This window comes from Ictalurus furcatus, chromosome 11 (assembly GCF_023375685.1).
Source record: "Ictalurus furcatus strain D&B chromosome 11, Billie_1.0, whole genome shotgun sequence".
NCBI lineage: Eukaryota > Metazoa > Chordata > Actinopteri > Siluriformes > Ictaluridae > Ictalurus > Ictalurus furcatus.
In genome coordinates this window covers 14259183-14275544 of record NC_071265.1, presented here as the reverse complement: position 1 = coordinate 14275544, position 16362 = coordinate 14259183, and the positions used below count along the sequence as shown (strand labels likewise).

General features: G+C 40.9%; 1 protein-coding gene across 4 annotated transcripts in view; it reads left to right on the top strand.

Annotated features, from left to right (window-relative positions):
* Positions 1-16362, top strand: part of LOC128614500 (contactin-4) — a 171483-nt gene that overhangs the window by 111561 nt on the left and 43560 nt on the right. For all 4 annotated transcript variants that reach the window (XM_053635834.1, XM_053635835.1, XM_053635833.1 and 1 more), the window contains 4 exons: positions 6149-6333; positions 6960-7102; positions 7422-7551; positions 7675-7825. In XM_053635834.1, coding sequence (XP_053491809.1) covers positions 6149-6333; positions 6960-7102; positions 7422-7551; positions 7675-7825 — 609 coding nt within the window. The remainder of the gene's footprint in view (positions 1-6148; positions 6334-6959; positions 7103-7421; positions 7552-7674; positions 7826-16362) is intronic.

Genomic DNA, 16362 nt, shown 5'->3' with positions numbered 1-16362 from the left:
GTTGGACTAGCATTGGGCCAACCAATTGGTCATGGAACAAAAAGACTTTGAAATTTAAATCAACTTTGTTTTATATAGGGGTCATTCTCACAGGGACCATTCAAAAGTCATTTTTAAATAAAATATTCTTGGTATGTATGTCTTTGTGATCTATTTGTCTTTTAGGTATTGTTTTGTCTAGGTACCAAACTATTCTCTGGTCTGCACCCCAGTTGCTGGGAACTGTTTTTAACCATGTATGTGCTGGTATAAATGGTTAAACCAGGTTAATATCTGGCCCCTTTAATACAGATATAAAGTCAGCTTTCATGACATAAAGTAGTGCACAATGAAGATGCAAACCTCCAGATGTCTGACGTTCAATTGCCTGCAGCCACTGATCACTGATCATTGAAAATGTAACACAATAATGCACTTATAAATACAATTATAACAGAACAAATGTTCAAAATTGAAGTGATTGAGAACTTGAACCTAGGATGAAAAAAAAATTATTAGCTTACAGCTAACTCTATCTAGCTAACATTCAATGTTATTAGTTAGCTTAGCTGTGACTAGCTAGCACTTAGCGTATTTTATGTAATAATTAATCAGCACTTAGGGCGCACGGTGGCTTAGTGGTTAGCCTCACACCTCCAGGGTCTGGGGTTCAATGTGTGTGTGTGTGGAGTTTGCTTGTTCTCCCTGTGCTGCGGGGGTTTCCTCCGGGTACTCCGGTTTCCTCCTGGTATGGTAGGCTGATTGGCGTGTCTAAAGTGTCCGTAGTGTGTGAGTATGTGATTATGTGTATGTGATTGTGCCCTGTGATGGACTGGCACCCTGTTCAGGGTGTACCCCGCCTTCTGCCCGATGCTCCCTGGGATTGGCTCCAGGTTCCCCCGCAACCCTGAAGAAGGAGTAAGCGGTAGAAGATGGATGGATGGATGGATAATCAGCACTTACATTTACATTTATTCATTTAGCAGACGCTTTTATCCAAAGCGACTTACAAATGAGGAAATGCAAGCAAAGCGATATATCAAGCGGAGAACAATACAAGTAGTGCTACCATATAAGATCTATTCATTGAGTTCTAGAGAAGCAAAGTGTGCAGCGTAAAGGTGTAAGAGCCAGAGTAAGTTTTTTCTTTCTTTCTTTTAAATAATGTGGGGTTGGCAATTTAGGGGTTCGTTAAGTGCTCACGGAAGAGGTGGGTCTTTAGCTGTTTTTTTGAAGATAGTGACAGATTCTGTGGTCCGGATTGAGGTTGTAAGTTCATACCATCACTGACGGACAGTTAGTGTGAAGGTTCTGGAAAGGGACCTTGAGCCATACTGAGTCGGTACTACAAAGCACCTCCAGACAAGGTCTTGTACGTGAGCATCAAGGCCTTGAATTAGATATGGGCATCTACAGGAAGCCAGTTGAGGGATTTGAAGAGAGGTGTGTCATGAGTTCATTTGGGCTGGTTGAAGACGAGGTGTGCTACTGCATTTTGAATCATTTGAAGGGGTTCGATGGAGCTGGCTGTGAGGCCCGTGAGAAGTGCGTTGCAGTAGTCCAGTTCTGAGATGACAAGAGCCTGGACTAGCAAGGACTAGCACTTACAATTAAAATACACACAATAGTATACATGATGCCATTTAGTGGTATATTTTGTTGTGTGTTGTTGTGACTAATCTTTGGAATGAAATGAGTGGGTGAGGTGCTGTCCATTATTTATGTTAACAGACTCAGACAGGCTCAGGTTTTCCAGGTCTGCATTAAGAACAGCAGCCCACTGCCAAAATTCTAAATCTGTCCTGGAATCCAAAAACTATTTTTGTGTTGCCAAAAATATTATATTTACAAAGTATAATACATATTTAATATATGTAGTATCACATAATTACATATAGTATCATAAATATAGCTATGACAAACCAATTCATACAACATAATACATTTATACAGGGGGAAAAATTGTTTGTATTTAAGTCTTTTTTTTAGCATGCCAGTGTTGTCAAGGTTGGTATTAACGATGTTCCTCTGCCAGTGTTGGCAGTTATATAGGGAGTGCCAATATATCCATGCAAAATAGACATTTGGCAAAGGTTCTATATCTGTAACCACATGATCTATTGTTTTATTGACAAAAAGTGAGCAAAACATGTATCTCTGCAGAGTTCCTAGCCTACCAAAGTGTGACCTACCATTGGCAATGTACAGCCCCAAGTACTGACAGATATGCAACAGATCATGCAGGAAGTTAACTGTGTTTCTTGGGAATTGTTGAAGTTCAGCAGAAATAGTGCATGTGTGTGTTCAGATCCTCAAAGGTCAGCACACTTTCCTGGGACTGGGAGAATCATGAGCATTATTTTAATTCTAAACCAAGATATGCTTAACTCAAACATATCCACAGAAATAAAGAAGATTTTACATTTTGACCTACAACAATGTAAAGACAAGGACACAGACATGATCTTTCTCTCTTAGCCATATCCACCAGTTTAACCATGCACTCACCAGTATCACCAGTCTGGTCCACCAGTTTATAGCCAGCTTCACAAGGCTAGAGTATCAGTTCAACCAGCTCTGACCAGTTAAACCAGGCTGGTACACCCATCTTAACCAGTTCAGGATCCAAGCTGGTCTAAGATGGATTTTAAAGTAGGGAATCACTGACATACCCTCAACAAAAAATAAAAAATGTAAATCCAAACTGTAAATAAAAATGTATCTTGACAGAGTTACGCATAGTCAGAGATGGGCTACAGACAGTATGTGCTTAAGTTGATTTTCCAGGTTGCCAGAGTAGACGAGTTAAATAGAAGTCTACAGAGCATACACAGGGGTTTTTCAATAGCATATAGATCACTGCCTTTAACACAAGAACTAGCCTTTACACCTGAAAAAAAAATCATCTATCTTCTATACCGCTTATCCTACACAGGGCTTACAGGGGAGCCTGGAGCCTATCACACACACACACACACACACACACATCAGCCTACAATGATGTCTTTGGACTGGGAAAGGAAACCAGAGTACCTAGGGGGAAACCCTGTGAAACTCTGTACATACAGGGCAGAGGCAGGAATCGAACCCCCAACCCCAGAGGTGCAAGGCAAACGTGCTATCCACTAAGCCTCTGTGTAATATAATGTACCATATAAAACAAGAGAACTTTTAAACATGAAAATTAAATAAAATAACTAACGCCATAGTTGATGTGCAAAAGTTGCATCGAAAGGTGTATGATACAACCAATCCACCTGGTTAGGCTAGAGACAAAATGGATGAGACAGGATGGATGATTACTACAAATAGTGTGGTGATGCCTGGAGAGACAGCAATGTGGGCAGTGAGTATTAGCACCCCAAACTGTAGCTGTCATGAATGAGAATCCACAACAACGCTATAGAAAGCCCCACTTAGTTATAATCCCAGGGGTGCCTGGGAGAGGGGGAGAATGAGCACCCGAACTGGGTGGACATACATTCAATGACCCAAGCTAAAGGAGTAATGACTACAAGTGTGGTGGGTGTGTGTGTATGGGTGTGTGTGGGTGTGTGTGTATGGGTTTGTGTGTGTGTGTGAGAGAGAGAGAGAGAGAAACTCTGAAAAAACATTCATGGACTACATGCTTGATGGGGGATCACATGGTGCACAGAGGTCCAGCCCCTGGTGAGATTCAAGAGGTACCAGGCCCAGAATCACCCAACAAAGCCAGAAGCCTCTAAGCATCACAAGCCCAACCTGAGAGCAGGCAATCAGAGCAAGTGATGTGGATGGGGTCCTTGAAACCACTTGCAGGGGATATGTAAACTAGAGGCTATGGTCTATGTGTACATTCAGTGTTGTCTCTGAAAGGTTTGGAACAAAGAGGAAACTGCTGACCAGGAATAGATATGACCAAATATAGATAAATCAAGGTTGCCAGGGAAATTCAAAGCCTGGATTTATTAAGATGGCATCTTACCATGAGTCCTCTAGACCCTGCTGGTCTATGTGGTCCCGCTTACCACTGTGGAGGGCTTTGAGAGAAATATCAGCTATTTCTTGCATAGCTGGCTGGGCCTACAACAAAGCCTACGCAGCATCCTTGTATAGGAACAAAAAAAAGCTCCAGTTCCCCTTCAGCAGTCTGTCATAGGAGTTTTTGGCTACCCGTGCAAGAGAGGTACTACTGTACAGAGACTCCATTAACACCAGAGTCTCCTCAGCAGGTGCTGAGGTGAGAACTGCAAGGAAGTGGAGGGAACAGGAGGCTATTGACTGGCCTGGAATCACTGCTGGAATCATGGATGTGACCCAGAGAGCTAGTGAGATCTGTAGCTTCTGGACAGGCAGGGCTGGGTAGCATCCAAGGATGCAGCGCTGCAGTAAAGGCAGAGAGAAAGAGAGATGTCAGCTCTCAGGCAGAACAGGCAGACACAGACACTGGGCAGGCAGAGGTGGTGAAAAAGAGTTAGTGTTTATTAAAATTTTAGGTGCAAATGTGGAAGTGAAGGGGTTTTGAGCATGTGTGTGTGGGTTGCTGTCTTCCCAGAGTGGGGCGCGACGGGGAGTTTCTACTTTGAGATTGTCGTCATCTAAGTCTGTAAAGAGAGAGCAAGAGTGTTTGTGGAGAATGAACTAACCATGTCATCTCTGCTGCACCCTTTTTATAGCCACTCCTCTTCACTCAAACCATGAGAAGAAGCCGCTGCCAGTCGTGTGTGTTTCTGCCACCCGGCCTCGCAGCCATGTGCGCACTTGATGTCCAAAACACGTGTGAGTAGGGGTGGAGGAACTTCAAGTCAGCATGACTGTAGTGATGTGACAGAAAGTGTGTGGACCAGATGAGAACAAGCATTGGACCATAACATCTTGTGGACAGAGCTCTGGAAACCAGAGCCATTCTGGATCGAGTTTCTGATCCAGTCAGTTTATGATGTCCTGCCTTGCCCATCCAAACTTCTTCAGCTGTGGTATGGCAGAAGGAAAGGCATCCAGATGGCTGTGGATTAAGCAGGGTGATCCATGAAATACATTTAGCTACTCGCACTCAAACCCTGTTTAGTGACCTTGCTACAATGACCCCATCATATTTAAGAAAGGGGTGAGAAGTGTGTTGGTGTCATGCACTAATGCATGTGTGTTTCTGCTTGTGTTAATGCTTCTGCATGTTTGTACTTTAGGCAGACATGTCTGTGTGGTGTTATGTGTTACAGGGAATCCATACAGAGCCAGTGGCAATGAGCATGCGTTAATGGTGCCAGTGGGGTTTGCTACAGTCTTAATCACTGGGGAGGCCTGTATGGTTCTGATTTGCACTGAACATGTTCGTGATCCTGAGGACAATTGGAGTAATCTGTGGAACACATAAACTAGTTGGACACAAGCCAGGGCCTGATCATCCCTGGCTGGGTTGCCTGGCAAGGGCGTTTGATGTTGAAAAACACTAAACACCTGATGACCTCAGGTTACATCACTGATGATGTCACCAAGTTGCAATGTAAGGTGTTTCATAAAACACCAATAATGAATGAGAAGATGACAACCACTGAAATCTAACACACGACTATAATCCTGCCAAAATATTACTGCAAAAATAATAACAAAACTTTGAATGAATCATGTCTAACAGAGACACACTGCACAAGAAATCTTACACTTCACTTGACCCATTCACTTCAGTTTTTTACTTCTACTTAACATGTAGTCAATTAGCCAATAAGAGTTTGATGTCCAAATTTTCCTTTGGTTTGCATTGAGCTCACAAGGCAAATGTAGATCATAAATAAAGCAAACTTATCCTCATGCACACTGTTTGTCAGTATTGCTGAAGTCATTTGGTTTAGTAATTCCATATGAATATTTGAAAATGACAAAGTGTATACATCTTAATGGTTGTATTTGTGTAAAGTATTTACTCAAAACACTGTCATGTAGAGTCAGAAACCACACAAACACTCTAAGATTCTTTAACAACCCAAATGTTCAAATGATTGTACTATGCAGTTGGCATCATACTATTAACATTGTATTTCCAAGGCAAAATTAAATAGGAAAAATCAGTCAGTACATGTTTTTGTTTTTTATCAACTCCATTTTGGAGAAGTGGAAAAATTTTATATTGTATTTTTCATATTTGTTTAGCATTAGTCCGATACTAACATGGACTGATTGTCTTATTGGACAGTCCAGTGCCGTCTATCTCTTGGAGAAGAGCAGACAGAAGCCCTTTTCCTGGAAAGATGAAAATCAATCAATCAAATGGCGTCCTAGAGATCCCTTATTTCCGGCCTGAGGATGCTGGCTTTTATGAATGTGTGGCAGAGAACTCCAGAGGCCACAGTATTGCAAAAGGACAACTCATATTTGATGGTAACTATAATTGCAATAGGTAATAATAGAAAGAAAAGCACATATTTAATGGCTGCTGTAAATAGGATGCATTTTGGGTGCACTTGGCTAGAAAATGCCCAAATTAGAACTACACTGTGAGTGCTTTGGATGAACTGCAAGTCAATTTTGCAAAAACGTATTACTTAATCTCATCTATTTAAGATGACTCTTAGTAGCTCTGTTACCTTTACAGCAGGGAAATCAATACAACATACTTTAATTGTATGTCAGAAACTGGGCAGCATGTTAACCACTACTGAATAATGAATAACCTGCAGATGAATATGCCTTAATGCCGGTTGGCCAAGCCAGGCTAATTAAAATGGCTGAAGTGTCAGTCTTTAGATTGGTGGTGAAAAGCAATTTTGCTCATACTGAGGATGGACTGTATAAAGACAGGCTAATCTGGAACTGATGTGTACCAATTAACTCCACTGTTTGGTGGTTTATGAAATAGTATTCTCAAGCTAACATGCATATTTACCATGCAAAAAGGATGGGCAGGATTGTAAAAGGAATTGAGAGAGAAAAAAGGAGAGTGTATTGTTTTTAATAATTTAGCTTGTAGTCACAGAAACTGTGTGCTCTGCTGTCCTTGATTGTAGATGTGGAACATCTGCATTGGGTCCAGACACTGCATGATGCCTACATGGCCATAGATGCCAATTTGCACTGGGAGTGCAGGGCTAATGGGAAACCCCAGCCGGTGTACAGATGGCTTAAAAATGGACAGGTCATGGTGTCTAAGGTGAGAAATTTAATTTGCGATGCCTTCAAAACTCCTCTCAATTATGTGCATGATTTGTATATGTCAGATGAACCTGTTTGATGCAACCAACAAATATCAAATAGTGATGTTTTTACAGTGCATTATACAGAATTCTTCAAGTTGTATGACTTTTTATTCAAATGATAATCTAATACAAATACATGATATAACAGTATAATGGTGTCAGTTGCACCTGCCTTAGTAATATTTCAACAATATATCTCTAACTGGGATCAGTATTCAGCAACATTGTACATGCACATTGTTGTGACTGTTGATGATTGAATTTTGCCCTCAGGACAGAATCCGCATTAATGGAGGCAAGCTCATGCTCTTGAAAGTTAACCTAGAGGATTCGGGGATGTATCAGTGTTTGGCCGAGAATGAGCATAGTGTCGTTTATGCCAGTGCCGAACTCAAAGTTGTAGGTGAGTGACCTTGTTTTTATCTGAGCATCATTAGAAGGCTGAAAATATATTGACTTTATAAAAACACACAGTTGTTACCTATTACAAACAGCAAAAAAAAAAATAATGTTGCCTTTTATAAAGCTTTTCCTCCAGACTTTTCTAAAAGTCCAGTGAAGAAGTCCACGTTGGTTCAAAAAGGAGGTGAAGTCATCATTGAATGCCGGCCACATGCATCCCCCAAGGCATCCTTCTCATGGAGGAAAGAAGGTGATCTGCTGAAAAACAGTGAGAGGTAGGGATCACTGGCCAAGTATGCAGCGAAGACATGCTAAGGACTTCAGGCTGGTTCAGCCATTTAAATTCACTCATGGAACTTGTCAGTGCTTCATGATTCTTGCTAGGTTCAATCTCACTGCATACAGCTCATGCAATTAGTTTAGCAAAATGAAGCTTTGACTTAATACCTTAATAATATTCAGCTGTTTGGCTAACACATAACATGAGTGAGCATACAACAACTCTTCTGGGGCACACACTTGAAGTAACAGTTAAACCAGTTAAAGGCCACATCACTCCTCAAGATGGAGGCCTCCAGTCTCCAGAGAGATGTAGACTTTGCCCGTACCTATGGTCATGTAATGAATTTGTCACCCTTATTCATCCACACCTTTTCCTCTTCACTTCTACCACCCCAGAGGTTTCTGGTATCCTAATTAAGACAGAACTGGTGATATAAGCACATGTCCATGCAAAGATGTTGTTTGGTAGACACTATAGTACTATATTTTTTTTCCTGATGGCATTTTCACAGAAGACTGCATGCTTAATGGCACACTTATTAATTCACTGTATCTGGCCCGTGGGGTTTGCATAGGGCAGACAGTCTAGCATGGACATGTGAGGACAGGAGAGAGAGAGAGAGATAGAGTCTTGCATGGCTGTGTCAGGACAGGTGGCAGTAGAAGCGCATGATCTCCAGTAATAGATGGGGATAAAGAGACGGCCATGGCGGGTCTATCTACGCTAGCGGGAAGGCTGCCGCTATGACTCACTGCTGCTGTCTGCAAGCCCCAGAGGAGCCGAGTGATTACTGGATATGAGGGTAAGAAAGAGATGGCGAGATATGGGAAAGAGGAGAGAAGGAGACAGGTGGAGTGAGACCAAGAGTTTTTCTCCTTCTGAATATGTCTAACTATGTCAGTATGTGAACTGCTTTGGCCATACTGTGCTACAGTCATGCCAGTAAAGTGATGATGATTGATAAAAGAGAGAGAGAGAGAAAGTGAGTGAGAGCACAAGAGAGACAGAAACACTAGAGCAGCATGAGTTGGCAGTACTGTACTTCACAGCCAAGCAATTAAGTCTATCCAGAATTGATCTGACAGAAAGAAGAGATAGTGAAAGAGAGAGAACTTCTGAATATGTTCAGCTATGTCAATTATATGTGTTGGTAATGCTGCTACTGCTATACGCAGCCATGTCAGTAAAGTAATCCTGAACTGACACAGAGAGAGAGAGAGAGATTAAATCTAACAGAAAGGACCTTTTATTATTCTTAAATCTGTTAAATTATGTCAATGGAAAGTACCTCTACTTTGATTATACACTAGTGCTTACAGCCATGTCAGTAAAGCTTGTCTGAACTGAACGAGGCATCTAGAGGAACACATACACTGAAAAAAAGACTGAGAATTCTGTTAAACTATCTGCAATACATTTAAATGCATTTCCTGTTTTTGCAAGACGAGTGAGAGAGAGAGTTTAATGCCAATATACATATGAGATGTTTTTGAGTATTTGAGCATACACATGTTTTGCCCTTGCGCCTGTGCACGTGTCGACATGATCATTACACTGACGTTGCGTTCCGGTTAAAGAAATTATGGTTAAGATTAAAGAAGTGATTAAGGAAGTGGCCATCCTTCCCAGCCGCATGCAGTCGACTTCGGCTCTGAATCAATGCGCCTCGCCCCATTCCCCACAGCCCTTTTTTTCCGTAACTCTCTGCACTTGCAAGCGCTAGCATCGATTAGCTCTCATATTCCATGAGGCGGCTCAGCTGCAGAAATGTAGGGAGGAAAATGATTACAAAGCTATGCGCATGACTTGATGAGAATATGAATATGGCCAGAAGTTTCTTTTTGGTAAGCAGATATTTCTCTTTTTTCCCCTCCCATCCTCTTTTTTTGCCAACTCATTGCCCTCTCAGGTCAGTGGTCCAGCATGGCTGGAACACACAATGTTTTGATTTTGGTTAATAAATCAGAGCAGGAACAGCCCCAGTGCCAAGAATACTTTCTGAGCTGTGGTAAAGACATATTTATTTTACAGAAACTATTTGTTTTCTTTGTGACTTTCACTTCTCTGCTGTTTGATTGATTGAGTTGAACATAAGGCAAGGGACTAAACTAATTTGTTTATGTTGTTTGTGTTTGTGTTACTTGCCTTTTTCATTGTATTCCTAGTAATTAGAAACTTGACAGGAGTTATCATGAATGGCAACCCAGAAAATATTTAAATACTGTCTTTAATTCTTAGTCTTAGTTGCCAAATGCCATTTCCATGTCAGTTTCTTGAGGCTGAAACATCTATATTGTTGCTATTCATCATTAGAATTAGATTTTTATTTGTTTGTTTGTTTTGTTTAATTTCAGATTCTCAAATCAACTCAGTCATTGAGTAAATTTTTTGAAGCACACTACTGCTAACACATTCAAAAGTTCTTCTTTTTTTTTTTTCAAATTTGTCCTACCTCCTCCTTGTATGACACATAGCCTCTTACAAGCATAATATTCATGTCTATTTTTATCTTTTGGCTAATATTAAAGTCACAGTTGATGAGTCAGTGTTTTCCCATTTCACGCTATCTTTCTGGCCTCCATACACCTTCTATTCAAACTATTCAGAAGCAGTTTTAATCTGACTTGTTATCCCTTACAGCAGTGAGACAATAAATGATACATCTTTTTGATGCTATCAGAGTTTTAATTTATTTTGGAGATTTCTGACTACTGGGCGCACGGTGGCTTAGTGGTTAGCACGGTTGCCTCACACCTCCAGGGTCAGTTGTTCGAGTCCCGCTGGGGCCATGTGTGTGCGGAGTTTGCATGTTCTCCCCGTGCTGCGGGGGTTTCCTCCCCCAGTCCAAAGACATGCATGGTAGGCTGATTGGTGTGTCTAAAGTGTTTGTAGTGTATGAATGGAATGTGAGTGTGTATGTGATTGTGCCCTGCGATGGATTGGCACCCTGTCCTGGGTGTACCCTGCCTTGTGCCCGATGCTCCCTGGGATAGGCTCCAGGTTTCCCCGTGACCCTGAAAAGGAGTAAGCGGTAGAAGATGGATGGATTTCTGACTACTTTCTCAATTTTCACTCATATGTGAAACTGAATATAATTCATTAATTAAATTTTTTTAACTGAATCAAGGGGCAGTTAGCTAGTTAGCTAGCTACCAACATTTTGATCTTATACTGGATAATATTTTACATAAGGGCAATGGGCCTCATTTATCAATCTTGTAGTAAAGTTGTATGTAATTATTTTCATAGGCCAAACCAAACTAAATATTCAAGTTTTGGTAACACTGATTTTCTTCGTAGTCACATGTGAATGTTCATAATTGCCAATCACCACATTAAACATTACATCACATGCCCACATTAAACATCAAAATGATGCGTAAATGGTGAAACAGCACATCCAATGCAGCTCTTCAGGTACTGCAGACACACGCTAACTCGTCCTTTTATACTGAGTTGTTGTTTGATTTGTGTTCATTTAAATTGCTTTGCATTCTTTCTTGAGTTTCACAATTGTTTTACTAAAATGTGTGCAATTGAAATAATTAAACTATGTAACCTTAAGTGTAGTCCATGATTTACAGTAACTCATTCCAAGTATACAAGGATCAAGGTTCATACAGTATTGAGTCTTCTTATACATAAATTTAAAACTCAACAACTCTTGTAAGATATGAACATTTTTCTCAAACTAACTGGACTTTTATGAATACCACATTTATGAATAAATGCATCTGCATCCAATTTGATAAATGAGGCCCATTCTTCAGTCCTTTTTCTGAACAAATTCATCATAGATAACACTGAGTAAATGAAGAGGGCAGCGTATACAATATTTGTTACCACTGTCATACAGGTACTACAAATAGGCCTGCTTATTTTTTGATACTTTTGTTGCTCTTTGTGCAAATTTTGTACATCAAACATTTTCAACACATTTTTTTTCTGTTCAGAGTACAAAAACTCTTCCCTGATCTAATCGCAGATGCCAAAAATGATTTGAAGTATGTCTGAACATAATCTTTTGGGTAGTCAACAGAACTAATAAACTAGTAAATTAAGGCAGTGCATTTTGTAGCAGCCATGTTATGAACATTATGACAAAAAGAAGACATCTGTTTAAAGCAGACATGCTTCATGTAAAGTATGTACGGTATTTTTAGTAATTAAACTGTGTTGGAAACTAACAGTGTAATCTTCCACAAAACATGGCATTATGAAATGTGTAAATGTGGGTTAATATTTGGTTTGTAATTATAGACTACACAGTATTCCTGGTGCTGCTCTCAGTTGTTTAACTTGCTACATGTAGATTCACTGAAACAGCCAAACAACCCTCAGTGTGTCCTTTTTAACTACCACGATTACTGTTTTATCCTAATAGTATAATTTGTATTACAGTTTTTTTCAATTAGTTAACCAACGTCTCATTAATCTTGTCATGGGCTACATTGTCATGCTTTTGTTCTGCCCTACTGCTAAATAAAGTCATGTTTTATTACTTGCTGCTTTTGGACATCTTTAATGATCTTAATTGGATGCTGCAGCGAATGCAGGATTTAGCTGTTTGGCTAGCATATCATATCAGTGAGCTTAGCCAAATGCTAGTTCTCAGATTATATAAAAATAGCAATGCAACAGCTCTTCTTCTGGGAAGTACACACTCACGCCAACAAAACAAGGCTGGACAGACATAAAGGTTTTCCCGTTCAGAGATGTTAAGCCAAGTTAGATTGTTCTTAGATTGCCCTCAGCAAATGGAGGGTGACCGTAAGAAGCCATGTGGTTTCAGCAGCCTTGTCTTTTTAAAGGAAGACTTAAAATCCAGCAGCAGAGGGTGTGTGTGTGTGTGTGTGTGTGTGTGTGTGTGTGTGAGTGTGTGTGTGTGTATGTGTGTGCGTGAATGGACATATTGAATCTTTCCAGCTGTGGTTTATTCTGTCTGAATTCTTGGTCTTAACTGATCACCTAGTTCACTGTTATGTGTGTCATTATTAAAACCAGTTAATCCAGTGGAATTTCTGCAATGTTTTGTTTTATTGAGGCTTTAGACCTGGATTATGTCTACATACAAATGTATTGGAATTAAATCTGACATTCTGCACTTTAACCTCATAGCTATTTTTTTCATTTAAAATTCACTGTGTTAAATTACAGAGGCACAAATTGTTACTTACTATATATTCCCCACATCATAGGAGTACATTAGTACTGTTTTTTTTTCCCCAGACTGAGTACAAATATGAATACATGTGTTTTAGTATTCGCCGATACTGATATGGAAATGGGTAACCTACTTATAAGTATCACAGGACTCCATAATGGACACGTCTGAGCTGTGTTTCCATTTGGCCTACTGGCAGAAGAAAGATCAACAGCGCTTTAAAAAAAGAAAAAAAAAAAATCTGTTTTGGAAACTCCAGCATTCACATATCATTTATGAGTGGGTGAATTACATTTTTTTTGAGGGAGAGAGATTTTAAATCTTTAATATTATTAATTAATGGAATGAGCCTTCCAGAATCTCCTGCCGACAACCATGCCGGCTCTCAGTCAAGCCAAATGAACTCGTTTAATATTTACACTCTCTTGTTGTTCATTAACAGCTGTAAATTTCATGTATAGATTTCCCTTGGTTTGCAACTCACACTCCTATACACTTAGATGAGGAAACCTGTTCCATACTCTACCAAAATAACTGCATAGCTAATTAACAGTTTTTGCCAAAATGACATGAAGAGGGTGCTAAAATAATTAACAAGAACTCACTTTACTTAATTAACTCTCTTTATTACTAAGCTTACTTTGTATATAGTCATCTACCAGCTGTAATTACAAAAACAGTGGAACAGTAAACAACCAATATTTTGTGGCCAGATGATAAGTATCATAGTGTACAAACCCTACTGCACAATCATGACATATTTGCAGATTATTTAAATAAAGTGCACAACATAGAGCAAGTGTGGTTTTATGATTTCAGTGGGTTTCTATGGAGTTTACGCACACACATAGTTAAAAATTATAGACATAAATAGTAAAACCAGGGCAGTGCTCTGCCCATTGTGAAGTAGCCTCTAGTAATAATCAGTCATGGATGCCATGGAACATTTTATTCAGCTTTGTTTATGTTTCCCTGCTTTAAATAATGGCCATGTACAGTGCACATGTGTATGTATTCATAGACTTATGCTACTAGGCTCATTCTGTATAATGATAGCTAGTTGGTTTTGAGTGTATTGAAGTGCTTGGATCAAGAAGAGTTTCAGTGGAGAAGAGCGGGTTCCCTTTCCAAGGGAACTCTATGTTGCGTCATGCTTGATGCTTTGGGAACACCCCCGGTGGAAACCTTGTCTGAATACCTGTGAAATCATGCCAATCTGATTGGCCTGTCTCACTCAGGTGACAAAGTAGAAACGTGTCACAAAGACTATATAAGGCACCCACAATCTACATCATTTAACTTCTTTGTTTTCAGGAAGTACATGTCTGTGTACTCTGTGTATATTGTATGCCCTATTGTTTGTCCTATTTGTCATGAGCAAAAGAGATTTCAGAGGTTGTGTTATGCCATGCTCACATTTTCTCAGAGGATGATGGGCACACTCTCTGTGTTAAATGTTTGGGGGCAGAGCACGCAAGGCAAGTCCTTGAGGGGGCTATCTGCATGCATTGTGAGAAATTCTCCCTAAAAAAAACTCTCTTCTCGAGTGAAGGGAGCTGGACATCTGTACCTCGTGGTTTGGGACCGGCCGCTGTCGAGGCAGCCTGCCGGTCCCAATCATGGGGGTCCCAGATGGATCTGGAGGAAGAGCAAGAGACGTGCGAGTCCCTTTTGTTTGCTTTTTCCTTCAGTTCCGAGTCTCCAGTCCCGGCGGGAGCTTGCAGTGCGACCTTCCGAGGAGATGGAGGAGGAAGTACTAAACATGTGGCTCTCTGAATCATATAAAGTGCTGCTAGAGGTTGTGACTAGGGCTGTGGAGAAGTGGAAAATAGAATGGCCAGCTGAGGAGGAGGCTTGTGGTAGACTGAACGAGTGCTTCCTCCCCAGTAGTAAAAAATCCTCCCCCCACAAAAAGCTGTCCTTTTCCCCCGAGCTCCACACTGAGGTGTCAAGATCATGGGAGAAACCATACTCCAGTTGAGTTTTTAACCCCGCAAATTACTCTCCGGGTTGAAGAGACACTTATGGGCTATCTCTCTCCCGGCATGGTAGCAAACGTAGAGGGGCCAGTGTTGCCTACGAAGCCATGCAGGGTATCATCACAGTTAGTGGGCAAGGCTTATGCAGCAGCAGGTCAGGCTTGTGGGGCTTTGCATACTATGGCTGTGTTTCAAGCCTATCAAGCTGACCTGTTGAAAGAGCTCGATAGTGTCGAAGGTATTGGTCCCGAGGCAAGCCACAGATTTGTCTGTCCATGCCACGAACCAGATGGCCGGTGCCATTGGCCATTCTATGCTGCTTTGGTGGTTGTGAAGAGGCATCTTTGGCTTAATTTATCGGGAATAAAAGAGAGAGAGAAAGTGTTTTTATTGAATGCCCCCTGAATGCAGTAAATATTGTCATGGACAGGTTTCAGTGAGTGAAAAAACAGTCAGAGGCATTCAGTAGACTCCTCCCTCACTGCTTCAAGCTCCTGGGGCTTCGAGTAGTCCTTGACCTGGGACTAGCACTGGTAGGGAGGAACAGAAAGTTAGTGTGGCTGCCCGACTCACCCCACGCAGTGGCAGGGGATCTGGGAAACTGCGATCCCAGTTCTCTAGAGGTGCAAGAATGGATCTAAGGACTATTCCAAGTGTTAGATGGAAGAAGTAGTCCCGAGAGGCTGATAAATGAGGTATTGAGGACTTTGAAGTTGTTATTGCCCCCAGAATATCAACTATTCTACGTTTATGATACTAAGTCTCTCTCTCCCTTGAGTCTGCCGGGGTTGCGTTTGGGTCTGCGTTACCGAAACTGTGCTCATTATACATGCAGCTAAATTTATAATTTATATGCTAAATTTATCATTTGCACTTTCAGTTTGAGTATTTATTTGTCACGATAAATCTGAAAATCGCACATTCTTGCATCCATATTGCCCTCCCTTCAGTTGAGTCTGTTGGGTCTGTTATGAATGCAGAATATTTCTGAGAAAATATTTCTTCTCATATCTAAAGGGGGAATATTGTTGAAGACATCCTACCGAGGTAGGGGCTGAGGGAGTGGTTGAGGCCATGCCTCTTTCCCAATAGCTCTGTTTTCAGAACAAGGGGTTAGTCAAAACCAGTAAAGACTGATGCTTGTAGCTCTGCTTTGACCAACAACGAGTATGGTTTTCAGACATCATAGCCCTGTCGAGGCAGTGTAGGCTATAAGTCTGGCCCCTGAGGTCTCTCTCAACCGAGGTTGGGAAAACGTTTTGAATGCTGTTTTTTATCCACAAGGAAGTGTATGCTCTAATATGCGTCTTTTCCTTTGTGGGATAAATATTGCCAGTAGCAACAGTAACTGAGGTGCTGGAATTCTAAAGGGGCTCATTCAAGCAG